The 26,409-nt window shown below is 60.0% G+C and overlaps 1 protein-coding gene across 3 annotated transcripts in view; it reads left to right on the forward strand.

Moving 5' to 3' along the window:
* The window catches only part of ROBO4 (roundabout guidance receptor 4), a 91,109-nt gene extending 65,267 nt beyond the window's left edge, over window positions 1–25,842 (forward strand). For all 3 annotated transcript variants that reach the window (XM_074936505.1, XM_074936507.1, XM_074936506.1), the window contains exons 14-19: window positions 2,251–2,364; window positions 11,434–11,575; window positions 13,849–14,070; window positions 17,124–17,530; window positions 20,291–20,536; window positions 23,863–25,842. In XM_074936505.1, coding sequence (XP_074792606.1) covers window positions 2,251–2,364; window positions 11,434–11,575; window positions 13,849–14,070; window positions 17,124–17,530; window positions 20,291–20,536; window positions 23,863–24,038 — 1,307 coding nt within the window. In that variant the 3' untranslated portion in view covers window positions 24,039–25,842. The remainder of the gene's footprint in view (window positions 1–2,250; window positions 2,365–11,433; window positions 11,576–13,848; window positions 14,071–17,123; window positions 17,531–20,290; window positions 20,537–23,862) is intronic.
* Window positions 25,843–26,409: the final 567 nt, after the last annotated feature.

Genomic DNA, 26,409 nt, shown 5'->3' on the forward strand with positions numbered 1-26,409 from the left:
GGAGTCGCAAACACATTCAGTGATCTCTACGCTGGCCAAGTTACTAGACAATTGCAATGATCCCTTCTGGTCTTCAAATCCATGACTCTAAGACTCCGCGTGGCCCCTCCCTGTACTCTGGGGCCAGTCAGGGCCCTGCTCAGCACCAGTGTAAGGGGATGTCTGAGGTGCGATTGCAGTACGGGCAGAGCTCATCATAGAAGATCAGGGTTGGAAGGGACCTCAGGAGGGCATCTAGTCCAACCCCCTGCTCAAAGCAGGACCAATCTCCAAGTTTTGCCCCAGATCCCTAAATGGCCTCCTCAAGGATTGAACTCGCGACCCTGGGTTTAGCAGGCCAATGCTCAAACCACTGAGCTACCCCACCCCCCCCAGCTAGCTAGATCAAAGCTCCCTCGGGTAACAGCCCCAGCCAAGTTGCAGCAGTGCAGGCAGCGCTGCTTGAGAAAGTCCCCAGGGCCCTGGGTGGGCAGGGCTAGCCTGTGCTACCCCCTGCTGCCATGGCTTCCCTGCTGCTGTTACCCAAGCTTGCCTTGATCTCGCTAGATCGGCCCTTTCTGGAAACACACCTGCAGCTGCAGGGTAGACAGACTCATTGGCTTGAAAGTGACATTGGCATAGCTACGTCAGTAAGGAGTGTGAACCAACCACACCCTGACCCGGGTAGCTCTGCCCACCTAACCCCCGGAGCAGACACAGCTATGCTGGCGGAAGAGGGCTTCCATTGACATTGTCAGGCTGTCTGGAGTGGCTCACCACCATGAGTGCCAACCCCCGGGCAGACTGGCACAAACCAGGGCACAAACCCCAAACTGGTAGTATGTTCCACAGTTAGAATTCACCAACCCAGTAACAAGTGTGAACTCCTCCGACACTGTTACAGCATAATCATGGTGTCACAGACAGTCCCCTTGGGCACTCCAGTCTATCTTGCTTTTGTGTAAGATGGTCCCTTACACCACAAACCACGACACTCAGGTTACCTCCAGTCCCAAAGGACCAGTCACTTACCCCAGGTCAATGACACCTCAGATCTGAAACCCAAGACAACGCCTGTAGCCAATCCTATAATAAACTAACTAAAGGTTTATTGGATAAGAAAAAGGAATGAGAGTTATTGACAGGGTTAAAGCAGTAAACACACACACAAATGAGTTACAGTCTTAGGTTCTAAAAGGTAACAGAAGCTTCTATAATCCGCAAGCTCTATATGGCCTCTCTCTTGCATACGCTTCGCAGTCTTTGCCCTGCAGAGTTCAAGCAGCATAGACATAAAGTTCCTTCTGGCCAGGCACTTTTATTCCCTTCCCCCGGAGTTCGAAGGGGTGGGACGAGCATGTCTCCTCTTCAGGGGCATGAGGGGAGCAATCAGCGAAGTCTTTTGTGCACTGATGTCCCACAATGGCTTGTCTGGTGTCTGTAGACCTTTTGTGTGTGCAGGAGGTGACACCTCTTGTGGTGAATGAGTATTTCACACCTGGCCGTGCTTCCTCCTGACTCGGGGCTTTGCAGGTTCATAGCAAATGCTTTTATAGTTACAAAGAAAATACTTAAATGGTGCCCTGTAATGTGGGATGCAGATATTATATGTGAGATTAATACCTGCAGCAACTCACAAGTATGTCATAAAGTCCCAACACTGAACACATGGTAACTCTAACATGTTATAACACCGCTAACACACTGGTGAGCCTGGCTGGTTTCCAGCTGTGCCTTTGTCAGGGAGGCCGGGGGGGCCTTGGCATGAGCTGGCACCTGGCCTGGCAGTGTCACACACATAGCTAATGTTCTCTTCTGCCAATGCTGGCTGCATCTACATGGCACGGCTCTGCCAGGATAGCTCTGGAGCACAGCTGTGCTGGTGTAGTCTCTGCAGTGTAGGTGTACCCCCAGCCTGGGGGCCCTGGGACGCACCCCTCCCCCCAACCCATCCCAGTGGTGCTGGGAGCAGAGCAGGGCAGGCCGGGATTCCCAGGCTCGGTCGCAGAGTGATGTCAGGGGCTCGCATGCGAGTGGGGACTGGGTCCAAAACCTCCTCACAGGCTCCTCCGCGCTCGGCGACAAGTCCAATGCAGCAGCCACTGTCGCAGGCCAGATTCCCAGCACTGGCGTCAGTGGGTTTGCGCCCATCTGCACAGCTCCAGCTGAGAGCTGGTCTGGCCTGAGAGGGGCCCAGAGGAGAGGTGCAGCTCTGGTTATCTCCCCCACCTCCACTGTCCCACTGTTCACCCCCCTCTCCTTCTCCCCCAGAGCTACAGCAGGCACACAGCACCCCCGTGCTGTCGCCCAGCCTCCTGGCGTACTCCACCAGCCCTAGCAGTGTGCCCAGCACCGGCAGCTCAGGAAAGCGCCATGCAAGCAAAGGTGAGCAAAGCCGCAGCCTGCCCCATGGACCTTCCTCCAGCCCTGGTCCCAGAGCGTTGGGGCTGCAGCACCAGGCCAGGCTGCCCTTCCCCGGTAGCTGGGGGGCTGGAAGGGAGCAGGGTGTTCAGGAGAATTTCCTGGGTGCTCTGCAGGCCTGCGAGTGCTTTGGGACCTTGCGGAGCACTGCGGGAAGTTTGGGGGAGATTGGGTTCACCCATGGGGCCCTGTCGTAGTCTGGGAGGTGCACTGGGGGGCTGCTAGCCTATGTGGCTCTCTGCGGGGTGAGGCTGTGTTAGCGGGGGAAGCTGGTGCTGGAGGGCTCCATTAGTGGCAGGAGTATCTGGGCACTTTGTTAGTGGGAGGTCTGGGGGTCTGTGTTAGTGGGGGTTGGGGGCTGCATTAGCAAGGGTGTCTCTGGGGATCTGTGTTACCCTCTGGAGCTCTTGGGCTGAGGAGTGTTTGGGGGGCTGCGTTAGTGGGGGAGTCTCTGGGTGGGGGGCTGTGTTACCCTGTGGAGCTCTCTGGTGGGGGGCAGGGGATGTAATATTCCCTGGTCTTCCATGAACCTCTGGCCATGAAGCCAGGGCCTTCCCCCTCCACACACTGCGGCTGGCTGGAGCCATTTGCTGGCATCGCTTCCCCGCTGGCTGGTAGAGACACCTGGGGGCCAGCCTACTTGGCCCCCATTGGGGCTCATGCCTGGTCAGAGAACACAAAGGCTGGGCTTGTCTGGGGCCTGGAGACTCAGCCGCCTCTGCCGCTCCCTAGGGACTCTCACAGGCCCCCCATCTCTCCACTCAGGTACCCCCAGACCCCTCTCCTGCTCCTCTGTACACCCCACCCTCCACCCCCTCACACTGCCAGGCACTCGGGCTCCCCCAGCTGCCCTGCTCCTTCAACACTTGCCCCCTCACCGTCCACATGCTCCTGCTCCACCTTATCCCCCAGGCCTGGGCCCCCTCTGCCGCCCTGGCCCCACTCTCCTGGAGGCTGGGGGCAGGCAAGGGGAAGGTGAGGGAGCCTTGTGAGGCCTGCATGGCCTGGGGATCTGCACTGGGAACCGTGGCCAGGTGCTGCCATCCACAGCCCGGGCCCCAGCGAGGGACAGCGGGACACCCTGGCCACTGAGTGAGGTGGATTCCTTCCTTGGAGCATCTCTTGCCTCAGCTGCAGACACCTTCCTCCAACACCAGGGACCACACTGAGCAGAGCCACCCTACCCAGAGGCACCTCTGAGATGGCAATCTGGGCTGGCCTAGGGCAGAGCTGGCAGCAGCCAGGCCTAGGCAAGACGAGGAGACTGGCAGGAGAAAAGGAGGGAATTCTGTAAGCCACATCCCTGGGGCTCCAGGCCTGTCCAGGGGACAGCAAGTGCCTGGGGACAGGGCTGGAGTCTGTTACCCCCTTCCTGACCGTCTCCATGCCAGGGCTGCTGTGAACAGTTTGGCAATCCATTGCCTCTCCTGCTCTCCGTGTGGCACTGAGCCAGCCAGGGTGGGCATATCTAGATCTCACTGCCCAGCCACGTAGGGCATCACTGCCCAGCCGAAGGACCAGCCGGAGTGGCTCTGAGTTCTGCCAGGGCTTGCATTACTAGAGAGTTGGCAGCAGGGGGCACCAGCGCCCCACACACAACCGCCAGCCAGGGCTCTTCGGTCGGGATAAGAATCCCCCAGCCCTGCCCTGCCCAGTGCTCATCCTGCTGCACCCCAGCTCTGCCCCACGGCCGCGGGGATGCAGAGTGGCTGTGCTCGTGCTGCATGCAGGGTCCGGGTGGCGGGGGGGAGGGGGGCACTCTGCTGGGCGCTGCCCCTCCAGCCGCTCACCAGGGCTGCTCCCCCATTCGGCACACCCCGTGGCTGGGAGTGGGGCTTGCACCCCCAAAGGCAGGGCGGGCTGGGCTGCTGGGCCCGCCTGCTCCGACAAGGCGGGGCTGGGACTGATTAATGGGTCCAGGCTGGGTCTAGCTCGGTTTCAGCCCCAAAAGGTCCAAACCCCAAGTCAGGTCCCAGACATCAGATACTGACCCCCACATCATGATATTTTTAACAAAGAGAAATCCTGTGATGGGGGGCTGGCCCCCAGGCCGGGAACAGTCTGCGCCCTGCTGAGCTGGGCTGGACTCAATGCCGTGCCCTCCAGGGGAAAGGCTCATAGCCCGGCAGCAATGCCCTTAGGCAGCCCTTCCCCTGCAGGCACAACCAGTCCACTGGGAGAGCACTGCACGTATTAACTCTGCTTCTGTCCCTCCTGGGGCTCACCGGGCAGGGGCTGTCCCACCCTGCATGCCCCCCCAGGCACTTTCAGCCGCAAACACTGTCTGCCCCCACCCCAGCACAGCCCCAGGAACCAGGCTACAACCACTAAACATGCAATGGGAAAACCAGCATTAGTGCAGCCTCCCACGTCCCATCAGCTCACGGTGCTGTGTGATGGAAAACCCCTCCAGCCGTCAAGCAGGGCCTTGCCCCAGCTGTTATGCAAAGGGGAATATTTTTTACCCACACCTGGGTCATTGGCAGGAGTTGCCCCCCCTTCCCCCCTTTAGCAGTACAGCACGGCCCTCTCCTCCACTCCAGCTGCAGAGCGATGGCTGGGGAGCGAGCATGCTGTTATCCTGTGGGGGCCGGTTCCTGCATGGTGCAGCTACGGCCGCAGCTTGCGCGAGGGTTTCTGAGCCAGCAGGGGGATGTGGCGTGTCCCTGGTTTCGAGCAGGCGCCCCACCCAAACGTACCGATGGCCCGGCGTGGGGCTGAACTCAGAACAGCGCGAGCGTCTGCTGGCTGCACTCGCGCCTGGAAGGAGGAGTAAAGGCACCGCCCTCGCTCTGTGGTCGCGTGCTCCAGGCCCACGCTGTGTTCGGGAGGTTAGAAAAGTGCCTAACGTGACATGCTCCTTCGGAAACGCTGTGTGGCAGAGCAGCCGGGCTTTGGCTTGGGTATATTAAAGACTCGGCTTCTCCTGGCTCTGCCTGCGGTGACCGTGGACAAGCTGCCCGGTGGTGTCTCTGTCCGACTGGTGAGATGTGGAACCTTGGCTCCGAATCAGGGCAGTGAAGGGCACAGAAATAGTAACAGTAACCGCTGGCACATGGCCTCTGGTCTGCAGGTCAGCACCCTTCCACCGTGGCTGCTGTGCCCGGCTCCCTTCCTTTGCTTCCAGCAATCACGTGATGGCCGCAGGGCTGCGCATCGCCATGAGACCCCTGCAGCAGGGGCCAGTATAGTGCTGCTCTCACACTGGCACCACGGCCCACAAGAGAAACGTGGGCTGGGAGGTTCAGCCCCCGCCCCCTGCCCTAGCGATCCCTGGCAGGGAGGGTGTTTAGCTGGCGGGTTGAGCCTGTCTCAAACACATCCACAGGTTTTATGTAACCCTTGCTCCACCCTCGCCCGGTGTTACCGCGATCGGCTACATTCTGTCCCAGCCAGTGACCTGAGCAGGGCTGGCCCCACCATGAGGCGAACTGAGGCGGCTGCCTCAGGTGCCAGACTGTGGGGGGGCGCCACTAGGACCCAGTGTGTAGAAAATGGTGTCTGCTGCTGGTGCATCTGGATTCTCCCTGCGCTGGGTGCACAGAGATGGGGGAGTGCTGGGCTGGAGGGAGGAGGGCACAAGAGACAGAGCAGGCAGGCAGGAGAACAGGGGAGCAGGAATCACAGAAAGCAGCAGGAGCTGCAGGGAGAGAGAGGGGGAGGAGCCTCTTATGTACCTCTCTAGCCCCCCAGGGCCTGGACTGATTAACCCCAGCTTCTCAGGGAGCTTCCTGTGTCGTGCTGCTTCCCTGGACCCACTTGAGGAGAACAGGCCGTCAACTGCAGTAGTAGGAGCCAGTTAGGCCCTAAGACGCTGATACCTTCCCTCACTCAGGCCCTGCTACCAGCCTGCTTATTTGTCCCCTTCAGTTGAGTGTTGAGAGCCACTCTAGCTGGCCCAGAACAGCAGTCATGAGTGAGAGAAGAAAACGCCCCTCTGGGGCAGCATTCAGAAAAAGAAATAAAGCAAAGGAAGCTTTTCTATCTAAGCAGGAAGGAGCTCTCCTGAGATACATAGGCACAAATGTTCACGGTGAGCCTTCCGGCCCCAGTGAGGATGTGAGCGGTGAGGAGAGGCCTGATATTCCAGTTAGTCAGAGTGCAGGTGACCTGGCAGCTGCTGCAGCATCCATATCTCCATCTCAAGTGGATGTAGCCATGCACAGTCCTGAGGAAAAGTGCAGATCAGAGAAGAGTGTGGTGGAGGCGCAAGAAACAGCTGCTGCTGAGTTTAGTTCCTTAAGTCTAGATGATCCAAGACTCTGGACCCACTTGAGCAGTAGCCCGAGGGACTTCCTTGTACTGCACGGGCCACAGCAAGTGAAAAACTTCATGTTCCCCAAAGACAATGAAAATAGAAGTTTCCATCCAACACATTACTGGTGTGAAATCCCCAATGGTGACAAAGTGGAGAGGCCATGGCTTATGTACTCAAAAACCCAGAATGCTACATACTAGTTTTGTTGCAAACTCTTCCAGTCTAATGTTCCAGCCACATTGGATTCTACAGGAACAAAGGACTGGAAAAAACTGGCTAGAAATCTGGCATGCCATGAGAAGGCAGCAAATCACCAGAGAGCATTCCATCGGTGGAAAGAGCTTGAGATGAGAGTAAGGTTAAAGGCCACCATAGATGATCAGCATCAAGAGAAGATTGCATCAGAGTCTCTTTACTGGCAAAATGTTCTGAAAAGGCTCTTTGCCATTGTGAGAATGCTTGGTACCCAAACCCTAGCCCTGCGTGGCACTTCAGATCAGCTGTATGTGCCAAACAATGGAAACTTCCTAAACACTGTGGAGCTGATGGCTGAGTTTGATGCTGTTCTCCAGGACCATCTAAGAAGAGTCACCACCCAAGACACATACACACACCACTACCTTGGAAAAACAATTCAAAATGAGACCATACAGTTACTAGCAACAAAAGTCAAACAAAAGATTGGGGCAGATCCGAAGTCAGCAAGATATTCCCCTGTTATTCTGGACGGCACACCTGACATCAGCCATACGGAACAAATGACTTCAATGGTGCGTTTTGTAACAACAACAGAACCTAGTGACAATGTCCCGGCAGTGGTGACTGTCAGAGCATTTCCTAGAATTTATTGACATTGATGATACTACAGGAGCTGGTGTGACAAATGTGCTTCTTAAAAAGCTGGAAGAGACAGGAATTGCGATCGCTGACAGGAGAGGTCAGGGCTACGGTAATGGTGCCAACATGAGAGGACAGAACAGAGCAGTGCAGACACGGATCCAAGAGTTAAACCCTCGAGCTTTTTTCTTCCCATGTAGTTCTCATTCATTGAACTTGGTGGTCAGCGATGCAGCATCAGCTTCCAGTGAGGCTGCTGAATTTTTTAACGTAATTCAAACCATCTCTGTATTTTTCTCTGCATCAACTCATCGATGGCAAATTTTGAAGCAACATTTGGGAAGATCTTCTCTGACACTGAGACCATTGAGTGCCACACAATGGGAAAGTCAAGTAGAGGAGATAAAGCCTATCAAACACCAAATTGGGAAGATAGATGATGCCACAGTTGCCATTATGGAGGATAATGCTGTGACAGGAACAGTGGCAGAGGGAAATGGAATCACCAGAAACATACATCACTGCAAATTTCTGTGTGGCTTCGTGTTGTGGCATGACATAGTGTTTGAAATAAATGTTGTAAGCAAGAGACTTCAAGGTGTTGACCTTGATATATCTGGAGCAATGGAACAATTGGACAAAGCAAAGTCAGACCTACAGTCGTACCGGTCAGATGAGGGATTTCAAAACGTTCTGAAGAGTGCACAGAAGTTGGCAGAGGAACTCCACACTGAAGCTATTTTCCCACCCATTCAAGAATACAAGAGTCACCAAAGAAGACGACATTTTGATTAGGAGGCGCGGGATAATCCCATAAGAGACCCCAAACAACAATTCAAAGTTGAATTCTTTAACCAGGGGTTAGATTGTGCAATACAGTCAGTTGAAGAACGTTTCCTGCAGCTCAAGGAACACAGCAGTACATTTGGGATGTTGTGTGATATTCCAAAACTCCTCACTATACCTGAAGAAGACCGACACCAGCAATGCAGGGCACTAGAGACAGCGTTGACACATGATGACATGCGCGATATTGATGTGAGTGATTTAGGTGATGAACTGAAAGCCCTTTCAAGATATATTTCAGCAGGATCAACTCCAAGAGCTGTTCTGGAATATATGTGCACAAATAAGACAACCACCCCCTTTCCAAATGCTTTTGTTGCTCTGCACATACTTCTAACCCTTCCTGTAACAGTTGCCAGCGGAGAACACAGCTTCTCCAAGCTGAAGTTAATAAGAACACATCTACGCTCCACAATGACACAGGAGAGGCTGGTCGGCCTTGCAACCATCTCAATAGAGCAGGAGCTGGCCCAGACTGTGGACCTTCAGCAGGAAGCAGTTCAAATCTTTGCAACCAAGAAGGCACGGAAAGCCCCACTTTGATTATTCAAACAGATACAAATGCCAGTGTTTACTCTGCAGACAAGGAAAGTTACATTTGCTGTACAGGTGTTTGAAAGTTAAGAGTTACTTAAAATTTTTGAACAAGGCATTTTAAGTTGTTAGTTCTCCTTTATTGGGGTAGGTAGCAGAGCAGTACCATGAGAGGAGTAGACTGGGAAGAAGGCAGAATGGCGACTTTTCAAAGTTTTGGCCCAAGCGAGGGGGTATGGGGGGGCGTCATTTGAGCTCCCTGCCTCAGGTGCCAAAATCTTGTGGGCCGGCCCTGGAACTGAGGGCTTCAAACGCTCCCCCAGGGCAGTCTGTGCAGAGCTGGGAGCTGACCCCAGGGCTCCCAAGAGCCAGGCTAGCGCTCTACCCACTGGCCCATGCTGCCTCTCTGAGGGGGAATACAAATCCTCAGAGGGAGGAGGCTCCCCCAAGCAGGGATTCAGAATCTCTTCCCCCAACGCCTGTTGGCTCCGCTCTGGGCACAGCTCAGCTGTCTCGTTTCTTTATATGCTTTGAGAACCTCCAAATCGCCCGGCATGTGGGGCCATTTGGATCCCCACCTCGCCGAGGGCTTTGCCGCCAGCTCTCGGAGGGGCGGCATGACCACCTGTGCGTCATAGGGAGGAGGTTGGGGGGCCTGTTACCCCACCCCTGTGTGGTCAGTTGCACCCACAGGCACTGACTTTTATTTTTCCCCATGGGTGGCGCACCCCCGCGCCACCCTGAGTCCCCGGCCCCACTCTGCCCCTTCCCCTGAGCCCCCTCCCTCTTCCCGCCCCTCCCCTGCCGCCCTGCCCTTGATCCGCCTCTTCCTGCCCTGGCTCCGCCCCCGAGGCCGTCCGCCCTCTCCCAAGCGCCACCGGCCAGCCTTAAAACAGCTGATCGGTGGCCCTGCCAAACAGCTCTGGCTGGTGGGTGCTGAGCACCCTTTCTTTTCCTGTGGGTGCTTGAACCCCGGCGCACCCACGGAGTCGGCGCCTTGTATTGCGTCCACCCTCTGCATGTGTCTGTGCTGGGAGCAGGCTGCCGGCATGTGGGGCAGATCCCGTGCCGTGGGAGCGGAGAGGGTCCCAGTGGGAAATCGGCACTGGGAAAGGTCCACACTAGGTCGGAGGAGGCCTAGCGCAGCTCGCCAGCCATAAGCCTGTGGAGAGGGCTGTGTGAGCGAGACCCACGTCAAGCTGGCCCCCAACCAACAGGCCAACAGTTCCTGGCCGCCAGGGGCCAGTCCTGGGCTTCCCATTGCCCTGAATGAAAAGGTTATAGGAGTTTGTAGCCTGCCTGCTCCCAGACCTCCGAACAGCCTCCGTGTCAGCTGTGTGCAGTGGCTGAGGGTCCGTTGGCCTGGCTGCTGACCTGGCTTTCAGCCTGCGGCACTGGGGAGCTGAGCTGCTGGAACTGGGTCAGGAGGTGGCTTGACTGGGGGATGAAGGGGTTACTTGGGAGCAGGTGGGTCGGTTAGTGGGTTGGGGGCTGGTGGGTAGGAAGTGGGCTAGGGGACTGGTGGGTCGGTTAGTGGGTTGTGGGGATCTGGTGGGTAGGTTAATGGATGTCAGGGAGCTTGTGGGTAGGTTAGTGGCCTGGGGGCCGGTGGGTAGGTTAGTGGTTTGTGGAGTGGGAATTGGGTGCTTGGTGACAATAGGTAGGTCAGTCTCTTGGGAGTGGAGAGTTGATTGCAGGTAAGTGGACTGGGACATTGGGTGGGGAGTTGGTGAAGTTGATGGGGCATGGCTGATGGGTCAGTTGGTTTCTTTGGGCCTGGGGATGTGGTGAAGGCTGGGTGAGGATTGGCCAGTAGGCAATAGAGGCCTTGGTGAAGGGCTGGTGGTCAGTCGTTCAGGATGGGGCTGGGGAGCTGGTTAATTGGGAGCTGATGGAAGGGTTGAGGCACTGGGGCGTTGGTTGGTGCTGGTTGGGAGGTTTGGGCAGCTGGAGAGTTGGTTGGTAGGTTCAGGGACATGGGTGGATTAGCTGTGGAGCTGGTTCGCTGGAAGCTGGTGAATGCATCGCAGGACAGGTTGGTGGGCGGAGGAGGGAATTGGTTAGTGACGCTGTGTGGGCGAATTCATAGATTTGAAGGAACTGCTGTGATCAATTTATCTGATCTGTACAGCACAGGCCGTAGGACTTCCCTGGATTCTCTTGCTTAAACTAGAGCAGATCTTTTAGAAAAACACCCAGTCTTGATTTAAAAATTGCCTGATGGAGAATCCACCATGACTCCTGGTAAATTGTTCCATTGGTTAATCACCCTTCACCGTTAATTTGCTCTTTTGAATTTGTCTAGCATTAGCTTCCAGCCAGTGTATCTTGTTGGGGTAGGTGGATTGGGTCTGTTGGGTTGGTTGGGGTGGTGGGGTGTTGGTTGGTGGGGCTGGGGGGATGTTGGTTGGAGGGTGGGCTGGGAGGGGTGGCAGGGGGGTTCGGTGGGTGGGTGACGGGGGCTGGGGCCAGGTGGGTGATTGGCAGGTGGGACGGGTGGGTGGGTGGCAGGGATCTGGATAGCTGGCTGATCATTTTTCTCAAGTTTTTTTTCCTAGGAGAGGGTGCCAAAGTGCTGAAAACCTTCAGCTCCCCGAAGCTGCTGCAGTCCAGAGGCTCACTGCACGTACCTGGCACGTTGCCCCCCCCTCCGGCTCCTCCCACTCTGCACAGCCCCCAGGGCCAGGGCGTGCAGCCAGAGTAAGGGCCTTCTGATTTTATTTTAAGTGCCTGTTCACCCCGCCTTGCCTGCCAGGTGAACTGCACTTTAGAGCTCCTTCAGCCCCTCTGGAGTATACTCCCTGACCCCTCGGAAGGGCAGAACCCTGTGACCCAGCCACCCTGGGCCCAGCACTGCCGAAAGGGGCAGCCACTTGTTTGCCTGCACTCGGGGTTTCTTCCTAACAATGTTCTTGAGGCCCAATAACCGACTGTGGCCAGAGGGAGTGTCAAGGCAAAGCAATCCGAAGAGGAGTCATGCACACCTCCAGCGGGTTCGCCTGACCTGCTTTGGAGAGACGCCTTTCTCTAGCAGTGTTGGCAGTCTGATTTACAGGCTGCAACACTCTTTGCACATCAGTGAATCCAGCTCACCAGCTTGTAACCAGCTCCACGTCCTGCGGCTGCCCGGGGGCTCCAGGTTAGGCTGTCAGGCGGGGTGCGGTGGGGGCATCATGCCGGGTGGGGGCTCCAGGAGGCGCTGGCACTGGGAAGTTGGAAGGGGGTTTCCTGTCCCCTCTCACAGCTGCTCGGCTGTGTGTGGACAACAAGCAGCAGGCGAGTGCCAGACTGTGCTAGGCAGACCCAGTCCCTCTCCTCATTCCGGCTCAGGTCCTGACATCTGGATTCCGATGGGGATGGGGCCCATGCTGGGCTCAGAGCCAAAGGTGGCGGTGGCTGACTCACGGGATCCTTCCTGGTGCTTGAGTGTTACCTCACCCCACCGAGTACCAAGCACAAATCTCTGATGGGGAGAGCACAGCCGGTCTAGCGCCCAGCACCCCCCGTGCCCACTCCTCCGGCAGCACCTAGAACGTCACCTGCTGCCCCCACAGCCCTGAAGCTGGTGCAGGCAGTGTGTGTAGGGGCCATGGGGGACGAAATCCAGGCCCAGCCTTCTACTTTCTTTGTGCTTAAAATGGCAAAGGTCGGTTCCAGAGCAGGGTGGGAATCCCCCACTCGCTGTCTACAGATAAGTTTCGGAGCAGGGCGGGAATCCCCCCTCGCTGTCCACAGGTTGGTTCTGGAGCAGGGCGGGAATCCCCCCTCGCTATCTATAGGTTGGTTCCGGAGCGGGGCGGGAATCCCCCCTCGCTGTCTATGGGTTGGTTCCGGAGCGGGGCGGGAATCCCCCCTCGCTGTCTACAGGTTGGTTCCGGAGCGGGGCGGGAATCCCCTGTCGATGTCTACAGGTTGGTTCTGGAGCAGGGCGGGAATCCCCCATTCGCTATCTACAGATGAGTTTCGGAGTGGGGTGGGAATCCCCCCTCGCTGTCTATGGGTTGGTTCCGGAGCAGGGTGGGAATCCCCCCTTACTGTCTATAGGTTGGTTCTGGAGTGGGGCGGAAATCCCCCCTTGCTGTCTATAGGTTGGTTCCGGAGCGGGACGGGAATCCCCCCTCGCTGTCTACAGGTTGGTTCTGGAGCGGGGTGGGAATCCCCCCTTACTGTTTATAGGTTGGTTCTGGAGTGGGGCGGGAATCCCCCTTCGCTGTCTATGGGTTGGTTCCGAGGCAGGGCGGGAATCCCCCCTTACTGTCTATAGGTTGGTTCTGGAGTGGGGCGGAAATCCCCCTTCATTGTCCATGGGTTGGTTCCGGAGCGGGGTGGGAATCCCCCGTTACTGTCTATAGGTTGGTTCTGGAGTGGGGTGGGAATCCCCCATTCGCTATCTACAGATGAGTTTCGGAGTGGGGCGGGAATCCCCCATTCGCTATCCACAGATGAGTTTTGGAGTGGGGTGGGAATCCCCCCTCGCTGTCTATGGGTCGGTTCCGGAGCAGGGCGGGAATCCCCCCTCGCTGTCTACAGGTTGGTTCTCCTTTCCCATGAGGATTCATTTTGCTACTTGTCAAATGCGGTTAGGAATCTCCTGGTTCCTCCTTCCTGGCCCTCCAGGCATGGAGGTCAGTGCCCTCTGTAGGGGGGCGGGAGGCGCTGGCAGGCCGAGCTAATGGGCCCACAGGCGCCCTGAGCTAGCCGGCCTCGGGGACAGAAGTATGGGTACCGTGTTTCTGTGTTAGGAGGATGGAGGGCTTTGTCCAACACCGAGCTGACAGTGGCCCCTGGAGGTTTGCCGCAAGTCCTGGGCTTCACGCTGCGGGGCGAGGAGCCTCTCACCGCCACGGGAGCCCATGGGTCCGAAATGGCACTGGGGGGCTCCGGTGCTGAGCAGGCCTGGGGGAGGCGGTGCAGGCGAGGGCGTGAGGCCCAGCATGGCAGGCTCCCCACGCTGATGGTGTCTGTGCCTACAGGAGCAGAGACGGTGGGGAGGCAGCCAGGCCGTTCCTGGCTGGAGAGCTGCAGCCGAGCCCGGAGACCGCCCTTCGGAGGGAGCTGCCTTCACCCTCGCTGCCCTACCGCCGCCTTGCCGCTGCGTCTCCCGCACCCTCGCTCGGCGACGACGGGGAGGCCGTGCTCACGCCCGACCAGGTGGCTGCGTACCTGGAGCTCAGTGCAGAGGCCGAGTGCCAGAGGTAAGGGCTCCGGCAGGGTGCTTCAGCCAGGCCCGGAGAGGGCTTGGGAAACTGCCTGGGGCCCACACCAGGGAATCCCCTCCCCGGCCTGCTGCAAGGCCCAGAGGCCGGGCACAACCTCTCGCCGCACCCCCCCTCGTACCACACCCTCCCTGTGCGCTACTGAGCAGGCTGCACCAGCAGCCGCCGAGCACCCTGCACATCTGCCTGCACACTCGCCGAGCACCCTGCACACCCCCTGCACACTCACAGACACCTGCACACGCACACAGACACCTGCACACCCCCCGCACACTCACAGACACCTGCACACCCCCTGCACGCTCACAGACACCTGCACACGCACACAGACACCTGCACACCCCCTGTACACTCACAGACACCTGCACACCCCCCGCACACTCACAGACACTTGCACACGCACACAGACACCTGCACACCCCCTGTACACTCACAGACACCTGCACACACACACAGACACATGCACACCCCCTGCACACTCACAGACACCTGCACACGCACACAGACACCTGCACACCCCCCATACACTCACAGACACCTGCACACCCCCTGCACACTCACAGACACCTGCACACCCCCTGCTCTCTCACAGACACCTGCACACTCACACAGACACCTGCACACCCCCTGCACACTCACAGACACCTGCACACGCACACAGACACCTGCACACCCCCTGCACACTCACAGACACCTGCACACGCACACAGACACCTGCACACCCCCTGTACACTCACAGACACCTGCACACGCACACAGACACCTGCACACCCCCTGCACACTCAGACACCTGCACACGCACACAGACACCTGAACACCCCCCGTACACTCACAGACACCTGCACACCCCCTGCACACTCACAGACACCTGCACACGCACACAGAGACCTGCACACCCCCTGCACACTCACAGACACCTGCACACCCCCTGCTCTCTCACAGACACCTGCACACTCACACAGACACCTGCACACCTTCCCATACACTCACAGACACCTGCACACAGAGACACCTGCACACTCACACAGACACCTACACACTCAGACCTGCTCACTCACACAGACCCCTGCACACACACACACACAGAGACCCCTGCACACCTTCCCGTACACTCACAGACATCTGCACACACTGACCCCTGCACACACACACACACCTGCACACACACATTGACACCTGCACAGCTGCCTGCACTCTCACCGACACCTTCACACTCACAGACACCTGCACACGCAGGCACCTGCACACTCACACAGACACCTACACACTCAGACCTGCACACTCACACAGACCCCTGCACACACACACACCTGCACACACACACCTGCACGCTCACACAGACACCTATACACTCAGACCTGCTCACTCACACAGACCTCTGCACACACACACCCCTGCACACTCACATTGACACCTGCACAGCTGCCTGCACACTCACTGACACCTTCACAGTCACATAGACCCCTGCACACACACCTGCACACTCACACACACATCTGTACACTCTCACTCACCTGCACACGCACATACAGCTGCCTGCATTCACACACGCGCGCCTGCACACTCACTCACACAGACACACCTGCCTGCACACTCACCCACCCACATGCCTGCACACTCACCCCCACAACCCTGCTTGCACACTCACCCACACAAGCACACACGTCTCAAACTCACCCACTCACATACACCTGCCTGCACACATGCCCACACAAACACACACACACCTGTACACTCACATAGCTACACACGCACAAAGACCTGCACTCTCACACAAGCACACACCTGCCTGCACACATGTCTGCACAGTCACCCTGCATGCACACACCCATGTGCGCACTCACCCACAGAACTGCACCTGCACAAACACACAGCTGCCTGCACACTCACCCACATACACACCCGCATGCACACTCACCCACACACATACATGCCTGCACACTCACCACCACACACACACCTGCACAAACACACACCTACCTTCACACACACACACATCCCTGCCCACTCATGCACACACACACACCCCACCCATCTCCTCAGCATCTCCCACTGGCTGGCTTCAGCGGCTCCCCACACAGCTGGCTGGCTTTTGGGGATCCCACACTTAGCTGCCCCTCTCTCCCCTGCATTGTAGGGGGAGCCTGGGCTCGGGGCTGAGGGTGTCACTAGGCAGCAGGGTGCCGGGGAGTTAACTGTTGCAATGATCACACCAGGCCCCCGGTGTGGAGCTAGCCTTGGGATTCCTGCTCTGCACAGCAAATGGGGATGTAACCCCTGGCCAAGGGTGCCAAATCCCCCGCTGATCCACGGGCAGGGGGAGGGGTTTGCCTGCAGTGCAAGGATGAGCCTGCGTGCTCCAGCTGGGAGGGGTCAGGGCAGCCTTAGTGCTGTAAGGCTCAACAGGGTGTTTTAATGGGTTTATGTCATAGACGCCAGGGCCAGAAGGGACCACTGTGGTCATCTCGCCTGGCCCCCTTGCACAGCACAGGCCAGAGCCCTGCCCCAGACAATTCCTAGCGCAGATCTGCTAGAAAACCAGCCCGGCCGGATTTAAACAGTGTCTGTGATTGAAAAACAAAACCTACCAGCTGGTACATGCAGCCATACGGCTCTAAGGGGACGTCAGCCAGGACTCGAACCCCGCCCCGTCAGACCCCGCCCCGCACACAGCCCCATTGCATCGAGCTACAGCAGGCTTCACAGCCCATCAGCTCTAGTGCAGGTGTCCCCCCATTTCAGTCGTGGCTACACTCCACGAGCTGGGGTCACACCCTGCAGGTTGGACGGCTGAGAACATGTCAATAAGCTCGGGCTGGAACCTGGCCTCTGAATGGGCCCCGGGGAGCATGGGTGGGACCCTGGACCGGGTGTCACTGGGAAGTGCAGGCATGGCCGTGAACCCCCCAGGAGCGAGGCTTTGCCGCGGCAGGAATCGGAGCCCAGGCCCTACCTTCTCTGCCCTGGGGCTGCGAGTTCCCGTCTAAGACAACTGCCCACGTCAATGCCAGCTCCACGTTCTCGCTCCAAAGGCACCGGCAGGAGAGCACCTCCTCCGCCCCCTGGGCCTTCTCCCCCCCGCACACCTACGGGTACATCTGCGGCCCACTGCGTTCCGAGCTGGGGGTGGGGCCTGCCCCCGAAGAGGACGACGACCCTGCCGCGGAGGGGGGCGGCTGCCAGTCCATGCCCTTCTTGCGCCGGTACTGCCGGACGCCCTCGTCCAGCCGCAGCGAGGCCGAGGGCTCGCTGGGCGGCTCCCTGCTCAACGGCTGGGGCTCGGTCTCCGAGGAGAACTTCACCAGCACCCGCTGCAGCCTGGTCAGCTCCTCCGACGGCTCCTTCCTCGTGGACGCCAACTTCGCGCGGGCCCTGGCCGTGGCCGTCGACAGCTTCTGCTTCGGGCTGAGCCAGAGCGAGGCTGAGCAGGCCTGCCCAGGTACATGGATCCCGCCCGTGCCCGTGCCCAGAGCCCCGGGGAGAGGCCTCAAAGCGCTTGCACTAGGCCCTGCTCTCTGCGCCAAGCCTTGGGTGCAGCTGGAGGGGGGCAGGGGCAGGTTAATTTTCTGTTTCTCTTAGGACCGAGAATGCCAATCAAACCTTTGGCCTGCCCTGGAGAGGGGGCTGCAGATGTTAATTAATGGGGGCTCTGAAGAACCGCTGCACCTAACCCCTGGGAAAGTCACTGGGTGGGGAGGGCAACACGTCCAAGGCGTCCCCCCAGCACCAGCCTCTGTGCCGGCCGGCAGAGTAGAGCAAGGTCTGGAATGAAATCCGTACCCTGGAGCTGACAGGGCTAGGGGATCATACTCTTCCAGTCAGCGCGGGGCTGTGCTGGCATCCCCTCCTCCTCCTCAGCCCCTGCCTGCACTATGGGGCCTCGGGCACACGGATCCAGCAGTGCAGCTGTGTGTGCCGGCGCCCAGCACAGCCGCTCCTCTTTGCGGGGAGGCTGAATTTAGAGAGGATACTGGGGCCTGATTTTACACCCCCAGGCTGGCCAGGGCAGGTTGGGCTGGGCTGGTCCAGGACTCGCGCGCCCACTGGCAGGGCAGACACCTGCTTGGCCATTGCACTTGTCTGGCCCTATGCTGTAAATGAGTGTCCCGGTGGCTGGCAGCTGCAGCCTGGGGATCCCTGCTTGCCCCCACAATAGGGGCACTGCCCTGGGGAGGGCAGGGGGATTGTTCAGACACAGCCTCCCCCCAGATCTCGCTCCATGAGGCGGAAAGCATCTCCTCCAGATGTGGAAAGAGCAGTTCGTGTTGCAGTGGCAGAAGCAGGGACCTGCCCAGAGTATGGGCAGCAGCTGGCTGCCCCCAGGGGGAGGTGCGGGGCGGAGGTGCACTCCCAGGGAGAGCATCCAGAGGTCTTGCACTCGGGGGGCCCCGTGCCTCCTGGGGGTCGGTATGCAGTGTGCAGCCTTCCCTCTCCAGCGGGCGGGCTCGGCAGTGGTCCCTGGGATCCAGGGCCCGGCGGGGAGGTGTTCGCCCGGGCTAGCAGATTAGGGGTGCATTACAGCCAGTGCCCTGCCCTGCGTGACCAGTGCGGGCAGGTTTCTGTCTGCTCAGCTTTGGTGGGCGCCTGGGGGACGTCGGTTCTCAGGGGCTGGGAATTCTGGTTGGGATGCCCCAAGCGGCATTGACTCAGCTCCCAGAGGACATGGCTCTGCCCGGCCAGCCGAAGAGCTGCTCAAGTAGTAACCCACTGCTAGTGTGACCCACACACCTGGTGTGGGCTTCTGTCCCATCCAGTGGCACCGAGACCGCTTAGAGCGAGAGATTAATGACTCTGCTCCGCACCCTTAGCCACCAGCCAGCTAGCTTTTAGCTCACGCAGTAGAGGCTCACGCATTAAGCTCCAGGGGTCCCTGGTTGGATCCTGCCTGCCGACGACTGGGGGTGGGGGACTCTCAGGTACCAACATGCCCCTTACCGAGGGTGGGGGACTCTCGGGTGTCCACATGCCCCTCACCGAGGGCAGGGGGTTCTCGAGTGCCCACGTGCCCCTCACTGAGGGCGGGGGGCTCTCGAGTGCCCACATGCCCCTCATTGAGGGCAGGGAGCTCTCGAGTGCCCATGTACCCCTCACTGAGGGGGGGGGTCTCGGGTGCCCACGTGCCCCTCACTGAGGGTGGGGGGTTCTTGGGTACCCACCTGCCCCTCACCGAGGGCGGGGGGCTCTCGAGTGCCCACCTGCCCCTCACTGAGGGCAGGGGCTCTCGGGTGCCCCGGTGCCCCTCACCGAGGGGGGGGGCTCTCGGGGGCCCACGTGCCCCTCACCGAGGGCAGGAGGGCTCTGCAGGGTGTTTGATGCGCTGAGCTCAGCCATGCCCTATGGCGCCCACGTGTACACAGCTCACACCTCGTCCACAGGCAGCCGTCCTCCAGGAGCCCAGTGGGAACCAGCTGGGCTAGCTCCTCTCTGGGCTGCTTGCACCTGGTCCAACTGAAAGAGCTTCGCTGGCCCAAGGTGCCGCTCCTCCAGCCGCCAGCGCCCGCTGCAGCGCCAGCCCTGTGCGTCACTTGCAGCCTTGCTCCAGCACCGCTGCCACTCGGCCTACACTGTGCCTGCGTGGGCAGAGCCAGAGCTGGCCCCAGGGCGAGGCTGGATGGGAGCCAGAGCGGGTCCGCAACACCGGGGGGGGGCAGGAGGCTGCTGTAGACCAGGGGCCCTGCAGGAAGCTGCAAAGGGGCAGGCTCTGAGGAGAGGCCTGGCTGCCTGAGGTGCCAGCGCCATGGATGGGACACCAGCTCCGTGCGGTGCCAGCGACGTGGAAATGAGGCCAGCTCCTCGCACCACTTCTCAACTTTTAAGGAAAAACCACTAGCAGAGAGAGGCCACCTGCCCTGGGCTGGGGGGAGCCACGTGAGCGAGCGCGGCGCTGAGGCCAGACCTGAACAGGCCTGTCCCCATTCAGTGGCCAGGCGTCAGGGTCCCGCCCATCCCTGCTCTGAGAAGCCCGTGCCCTGGCAGCCCATGAAGTGGGCTCCGATCTCTGCTCCACCCGCTGAACACTGGCATGGGAATGGCCTGGCCCTTCGTCCCGTGCTGCTCAGCCCTTCTGCTGTGCCAGGGTCACCCCTCGTGATGGTGGGGAGCGGTGTGGGGCCAGCCCGGGGGTCCCTGGGGTCACCGACTCGCGCCCACCCCCTCCCTGAGCCTCTCAGCGTAACTCGGGGGTTGCTCTTTCCCACAGACTTCTCGCTGCCCGCCTCCCCGCTGGATGGGCTCCTTCCCCCTCCCGAGCGGTGGGAGGGCGCGGCGTGGGCTGGAGCAGAGCCCCTTCCCCTGCCCACCTGGGAGTGGAGCACTGGCTGGCTGGAGGAGATGGAGGCCAAGTACTCCCAGAGGCCCGAGGGGACTCCTGCCGCTGAGAAGCCGGAGGGGAAGGCAGCACTGAACGGGACCCGGACCCGCCCTGCCCCTGGCCATGGGCCAAACGGCAAGTGTTAGTGCCCATGCTGCCTGGCATGGGGTGAGTGGGACGCTGGTGGGCCTGCCTGCCCTGGCATTGCAGCCCTGCATCCTCCCCAGCCAGGGGAGCCCAGGCCTCACCCGCCGGGCCGCTCCTGGGGCCAGCCACATGCACCATGGTGCCCGAGGGTGGCCTTAGCCTGCTCGGGCACTGCGCTCTCTGGGTAGCCCTGGACTCGCCCCCTCCTGGGCAGCACTTGGCCAGGAGATCAGCCAGAGCCCTTAGTGTCCCTGGGCCCTTCAGGGCACGTCTACACTGAGACCCTGTGGCTGGCCCTTGCCAGCTGACTCGGGCTGCGGGGCTGTTTCATTGTGGTGTAGATGTTCAGGGGCGGGCTGCAGCCTGAGCTCTGGGTCCCTTCCTCCTGGCAGGGTCCCAGAGCCCGGGCTCCAGGCCTTGCGCCCACGCTGGGGCTGGAACAGATTCCTGTCATCTGCAGAGCTCCTGTGACACACACCAATGGGCACACAGTGCCTAGGCGAGGTGCCAGCCAGGCCAGACACAGGAGCACCCTCCACTCACCCCAAGAGCAGGGGCTGGGAGCCACCAAGGCTCATAGGGAGCACCGAGAAAAAACCGCTGGGAGACTCCCCAGGGAAGAAGGGAGAGAGTCCTGGAGCCCGCTTCTCCCAGCAGCTAGGAAAGGGAGGAGAGTTCCCCACCCAGCCCAGGAAAAAGTCCCCAAACAGCCCCCTCTGGCGACCCCCTTGGATAAGTGCCCCAGCCCCTTCCTGCTACCAAACGCCCTCTGCCCCATAGCGCTCCCAAGTGTGAGTGCCAGCCTCAGGGCAGACTGATAAAAACCCTGGGCACGAACCCCTGAACTTTGAACCAACCAACTGCCCCAAGTGCAAACTACCCCAGCACTCTGACAGCCTGAACACGGAGCCCCGCCAGCCCCAGGGTACTCCGCTCCGGCTTGCCACCCACGGGAACGTATCGCCTGACAGGTGACCCTTCCGACCAAGAATCACAGCAATAGTCAGATACCCACTTGCCCCAGGCCGATTGCACGTTAGACTTCACACCAAGGACAACGCTTGTGGCCAATCCTCTAATAAACTGTATGAAGATTTATTACCTAGGAGAAGAAAACTAGAGAGTTATTTACAAGGTTAAAGCAAGTGAATAGAGACACACCAATGAGGTACAGTCTTGGCTTTCACAGTGTAACAAAGGCGTCTATAATCAGCAAGTTCTATTGTCCTTTAGGGCTAACCCAGGCTAAGCACTGGGGATCCCTTGCTTATGCCTAGGAAACTCCTTCCTCCCTCTCCCCCCCAAGTCCAAGCAGCACAGATACCTAGTTCCTTTTGTCTGGGGGGCTTATCCCCCTCCGGCCATGTGCTCTCCGCTGCAAACTCAGCTGATGGAGGAGTCCACTCGCATGCCTCATCTTCACGGGGAGGAGAGCAGGACAGGGAGCGCTTCGTTTCTCAATCCGGATGTAGGCGTTTCCAGTTGTAGGCTCCCGCCAGAGCCTGTCTGGTATCGCCAGGTCTCCTCCCTCAGGAGGGGGTGCAATAACTTCCGCAGAAGAGCAGCTCATCACACTAATTAGTGGCCTCTCCGGTATGGCAATTCCTCGAGGCTCACCCTCCACCCGCTCCAATAGTGTGGAAGACAGATCAATGCAGGCTGCAACTACCAGGCATTCACTAGAGGCCAACCACTGAACATGTCCTTATCATCCTCAGACCTGTTTGATCAGTATTCACCCCCATGTGAGCTACAGTGATTCCAGCCCTGGATCTGTCAGTGTCCAGTAGAGACATGGGGACCTTGACATGAGCTGGCACCTGGCCTGCCAGCATCACCCCCCTCCCCCACCTGTCCAGCCTCGCACACCTGCATGCTTCAGTGAGCAGGTGAGACGCTCGGCGAGAGACGGGTGCCGGCTCCAGGGCAGCCTGCTCCCCCCCCTCCCCCCCCCGCCGCCGGCAGCCACACTGGAGCCTCGCCTCGCTGGGCTGGGGGTTGACAGCGAGGGCAGCGGCAGGAAAGAAGCTAGCCTCTTCCTCTTAGTGGTCACTGGCGCCTTGTCCCATCTCATGCCGGCCTGGCCTCAGGAGTGGCCACGCTGGAACAAGCCAGTGAGCCCGCCAGGCCAGGCCTCCCCGGGCTGGGACACTGGCCCAGCCAGCTGATCTGGAGTCAGGTGCAAATTTTAGTGAATTTTGGAATAACCTGCCCTGTGCAGCGTGGGCTGGGGGCGGGCGCGCACAAGAACTCTACCATGGCTCCCGAGGGACTGGTTCAAGCAGAAATGCACCCTGGGGCTCTGGGTGCAGCTCAGGGACGCCAGCTCCACACAAAATAACCTGGACTTGCAAAGCCTCTGGTGGCCTCGTCCCTGCCCTGGCGCTCCACAGCCCAGCCCCCCCACATTGCCCCCAGCCGGACTGCCACTCCCCACAGAGCCTGTCCGTCCTTGGGGCACTGCACTGGACTGCGTGCAGTGATTAGCTCCCAGAGGGAGCTGGCTCTGAGTCCCAGGATACTGGGGGAGGTGACTGGCTGACATGGGCACCCCTTGGGGTGAGGGTGAGGCAAGGCCGCTTTGGGCAGTGCTGTGGGAGCTGGGGATAGGCTAGTGAAGGGCAAGGGGCACTGGGAGACGTGTGTGATGGGGTAGCGATGCCTGAATCCATGGGGTCTGGATGGGGTAGAGGAGAAGGTTTGATCCAAGGCCAGGCACAGTGCCAGGTACATTTTGGCCCGGATCCTCGACGCTCTGGTGCGTCCTGCACTGCGGCCTTCTGTTCCCGGGTAGGCCTCTCTCGGCTCCTGGCCATCATCCCGGAGCGGGTGGGGTGCCTGGGGAGGGGAAGTGAGGCTGTCTCCTGGCCCCGCTGCCCTTGGTGTGTCGTGGGTGCTCTGTGCAGGCAGTAGGACAGACCCTCAACCTGCAGATTTGCCTCTGGGCACGCCCCTGCCCTGTGCCAGCTGGAGATGCCATGGCCCTGCGTGGCAAGCCCTGCCGTCGTGCCCATCTCGCAAGGAAACAAGCTCGTTCACCAGGGGCTCAGAGTGCCCCTTGTCATCAGCGCCTGACTCCCAAACAGGCCAGCGGGTTTCTTTCCTCTGAGCCCCCCTGGGCCTTGACTCGGGAACACGGTACAAACGGTCTCCTTGTGAAGAAGGAAAATTCCCCGTGTCCCCTCGGGAGAGGTTGCTCTGCCCAGGGCTGGGGTCCCCATGCCAGGCCTGGTCTGCCTGTGGATGGCGGAGTGACACTCTGAGCCTGCTCAGCCCCTGCTGCTCACTGTGCATAAAAGGTGATTCCTTTCCAGGTGCCTGCATGTCGGAGTCCAGCAGCCCTGCTGCGGGGGCGGTGGGGGAGTGCCAGGCCCCCTGCCCTGCTGCCCACAGTCCCATGCCAAGCGGCTCTGCCATTCCCAGGAAGGGGGAGACAACCAGGGTTGCTCTGCAGCCGATGGATGCGGGGGCAACAGAAGTCCAGGCATAGAAAGCCGAGCACGTTCTGTACCAGGCGGGCATGACGTCTGGGATGCCCAAAGCCCAGAGAGACTCTCAGGGCACCGTGGGCCTGGGGGCGAGCGCTCGGCTACTACTGTGCCCACCCCTGGTGCCTGCCAGACACGCCTGGCTCCTGGTCATTGGCAACAGCATCCCTGATGGAAGGCCGTTGCCACTTCCCCCAACGTGGGCTGCGATCCCAAGGGGAAAGGATTCCCCAGCCTGCCCCACGTGCTGAGGGGGAGCATTCACCAAGGGCCAGGCAGATGGGGCAGTGCAGAGCCCTCGCCGAGCTCCACACCAGCTGCGTGCAGGAGAGGAGCCCCACGCAGCACGGCCTGGCCACGGCCAGCAAACGTTGCCTCCTTTTCTCTGGGGTGCCTGGTCCCTGGCAGGACTTCGCCCGCTGCCCCACTCACAGGCTGGCGCGCCATGTGGGGGCCAAGCCGGGATTCCTGCTGTTGGCTTCAGGGCCGATCTCTGCTCTGTGACGCTGTCTGGGGCACTCGCCAGCGTGGGCTTTTCCTGGGTCCCACGGGGAACCCCTGGGTTTGGAGGCCTTGCAGCTGCTGTCGGTTTACATTTGGCAGAGGCCTGCATTTGCTGCCCAGGTTGGAGCTGGGAGCCCGGCGGCTCTGCCCACCCAGCTGGGTTCACCACACTCGAAGCTGGGGGTTGTTTGGCAATTGCCTGTTACAGTTTGGTCAGGTCTGCCCTGGGCGATGCTCTCAGCTCTGCAGGGGCACGAGCCTTGGAGCGTTTAATATTTCCTTTAATGGCTGTTGTGAGACGTTTTCCTGACTTGCCTGATTGCCCAGTGCTGTGGCCTTATTCCTGTAAATAAAGAGAGCTTTTCCAGCGAGCTGATGGCCGCTGAGTCACCCTCTGCACGGCGCCCACGGGGCATGGTGTTAGCACCCCAGGAGCCCTCCACAGCCTGGGCATCGCGCTGCAATGAAAGGCGCCAAAAAAGCAGCTGAAAACAAACTCCTGACAGCTGCAAGGTCTATCGGAGAGCATGCGGGGGGGCTTCATGTGCCTCAGCACGTGTCGTTCCCGCCCGTTGGCGTGTCTGCCCTCGGCTCCTGTGTGGCCAGCGTGCAGGGAGCCTGTACTCCGTGGGCTCTGCGTGTGGTGGGCCCCTCCTCCACAGTCACTGCGAGCGGGTGGGCAGCCCTGCGGGCCTAGGCAACGTGCACTGAAGCTAGGCAGATACCCACTGCAGTGGCTCTGTGGGTGGCCCAGCCCCGCTCAGCGCTGTGAGATCCCCTCGAGGAGTTAAATCACCCTGGTCTAGCAGGCCAGCATGCAGTGATGGTGTCTGGAAAGTCAGCCACCTAGGCCCAGCTGCAGCTGCCTGCTGCCCTCCTGGAGCACCCAACCGGGGCTGGGGACAGGGTTACTAGCCAGGCCGGAGATCAGGAGTGGAAAGAGCCACCCAGGGTGCCCAGGCTTCTTTGGGGAGCCCCAGATCCTCCACCTGCCCTGGGTAGGGGGCTGGAGTGCCCAAGAGCAGCCTGCGGCCCATGTCCCCACCCCCTGAGGGCAGGTGGGGCATTGCTCTGGCCGCTCCGGTCCCTAGGCCATGTCGCTGCCTGGCAGCCACGCTCAGGACGGGTCACGGCGCACGTTGTCCCACATGCCCCAGCCCTGAGCACGAGTTGCTGTGCCCCTGAAACCAGGCACATGTAACTGCCCCAGGAGCTGGGCTTTGGGCGAGCGCCCTGCCACTGCTCGAGCGACAGCTCTCTGGGTGAGGCCTCTGCCAACACCTGGCCCTGCAGCCATTCCCCGCGACTGGGGCCGTGCGGCGAATCCCTGTGCTCTGCAGCGGCATGGCTCCAGGTCGGGCCGGGAGGCAAGCTCCCCTCGGCATTGCCCTAGCGAGTGTGTTGCCCTGGGGTGCTGGGCAATGGGGGTGTCTGGGGCAGAGTGCCTGGACCCTGCCATCAGGGCGGGGCGCTGCAGAGGGAGAGGGGGCTCTATGGTTATGTCGTCACAGCATTTTGGAGCATGCCTCCCAGCCTGGGTCAATAGACTCGGGCTAATGCTCTAAGCACAGCTGTGGACAGCGCCTTGATGGTGTGGCTTGGCCTGGGGGGGGAGAGGGGACCAAGAGGCCCGAGGCAGGTCGAAGCGCTGGGCTGGGAGGCCCGCTTCTGTGCAGGGCAGACGAGGCCCCAGTGTGGCCAGCGCCGGTGTGTGCCCCATCCGCGGCGGGTGTATGGCACACGGCTCAGCCAGCTCCCCAGGTACGTGCAGACAGCCTGGCTCAGAGCACCATCGCCCTGGGCTGGGATGAGCAGAGATCGGCACTGTGTGATCAGGGTGGCCTGGAGCCAGGGGACCTGCAGCCATAG

This window comes from Natator depressus, chromosome 22, assembly GCF_965152275.1.
Source record: "Natator depressus isolate rNatDep1 chromosome 22, rNatDep2.hap1, whole genome shotgun sequence".
In the NCBI taxonomy this organism is placed as follows: Eukaryota; Metazoa; Chordata; order Testudines; family Cheloniidae; genus Natator; species Natator depressus.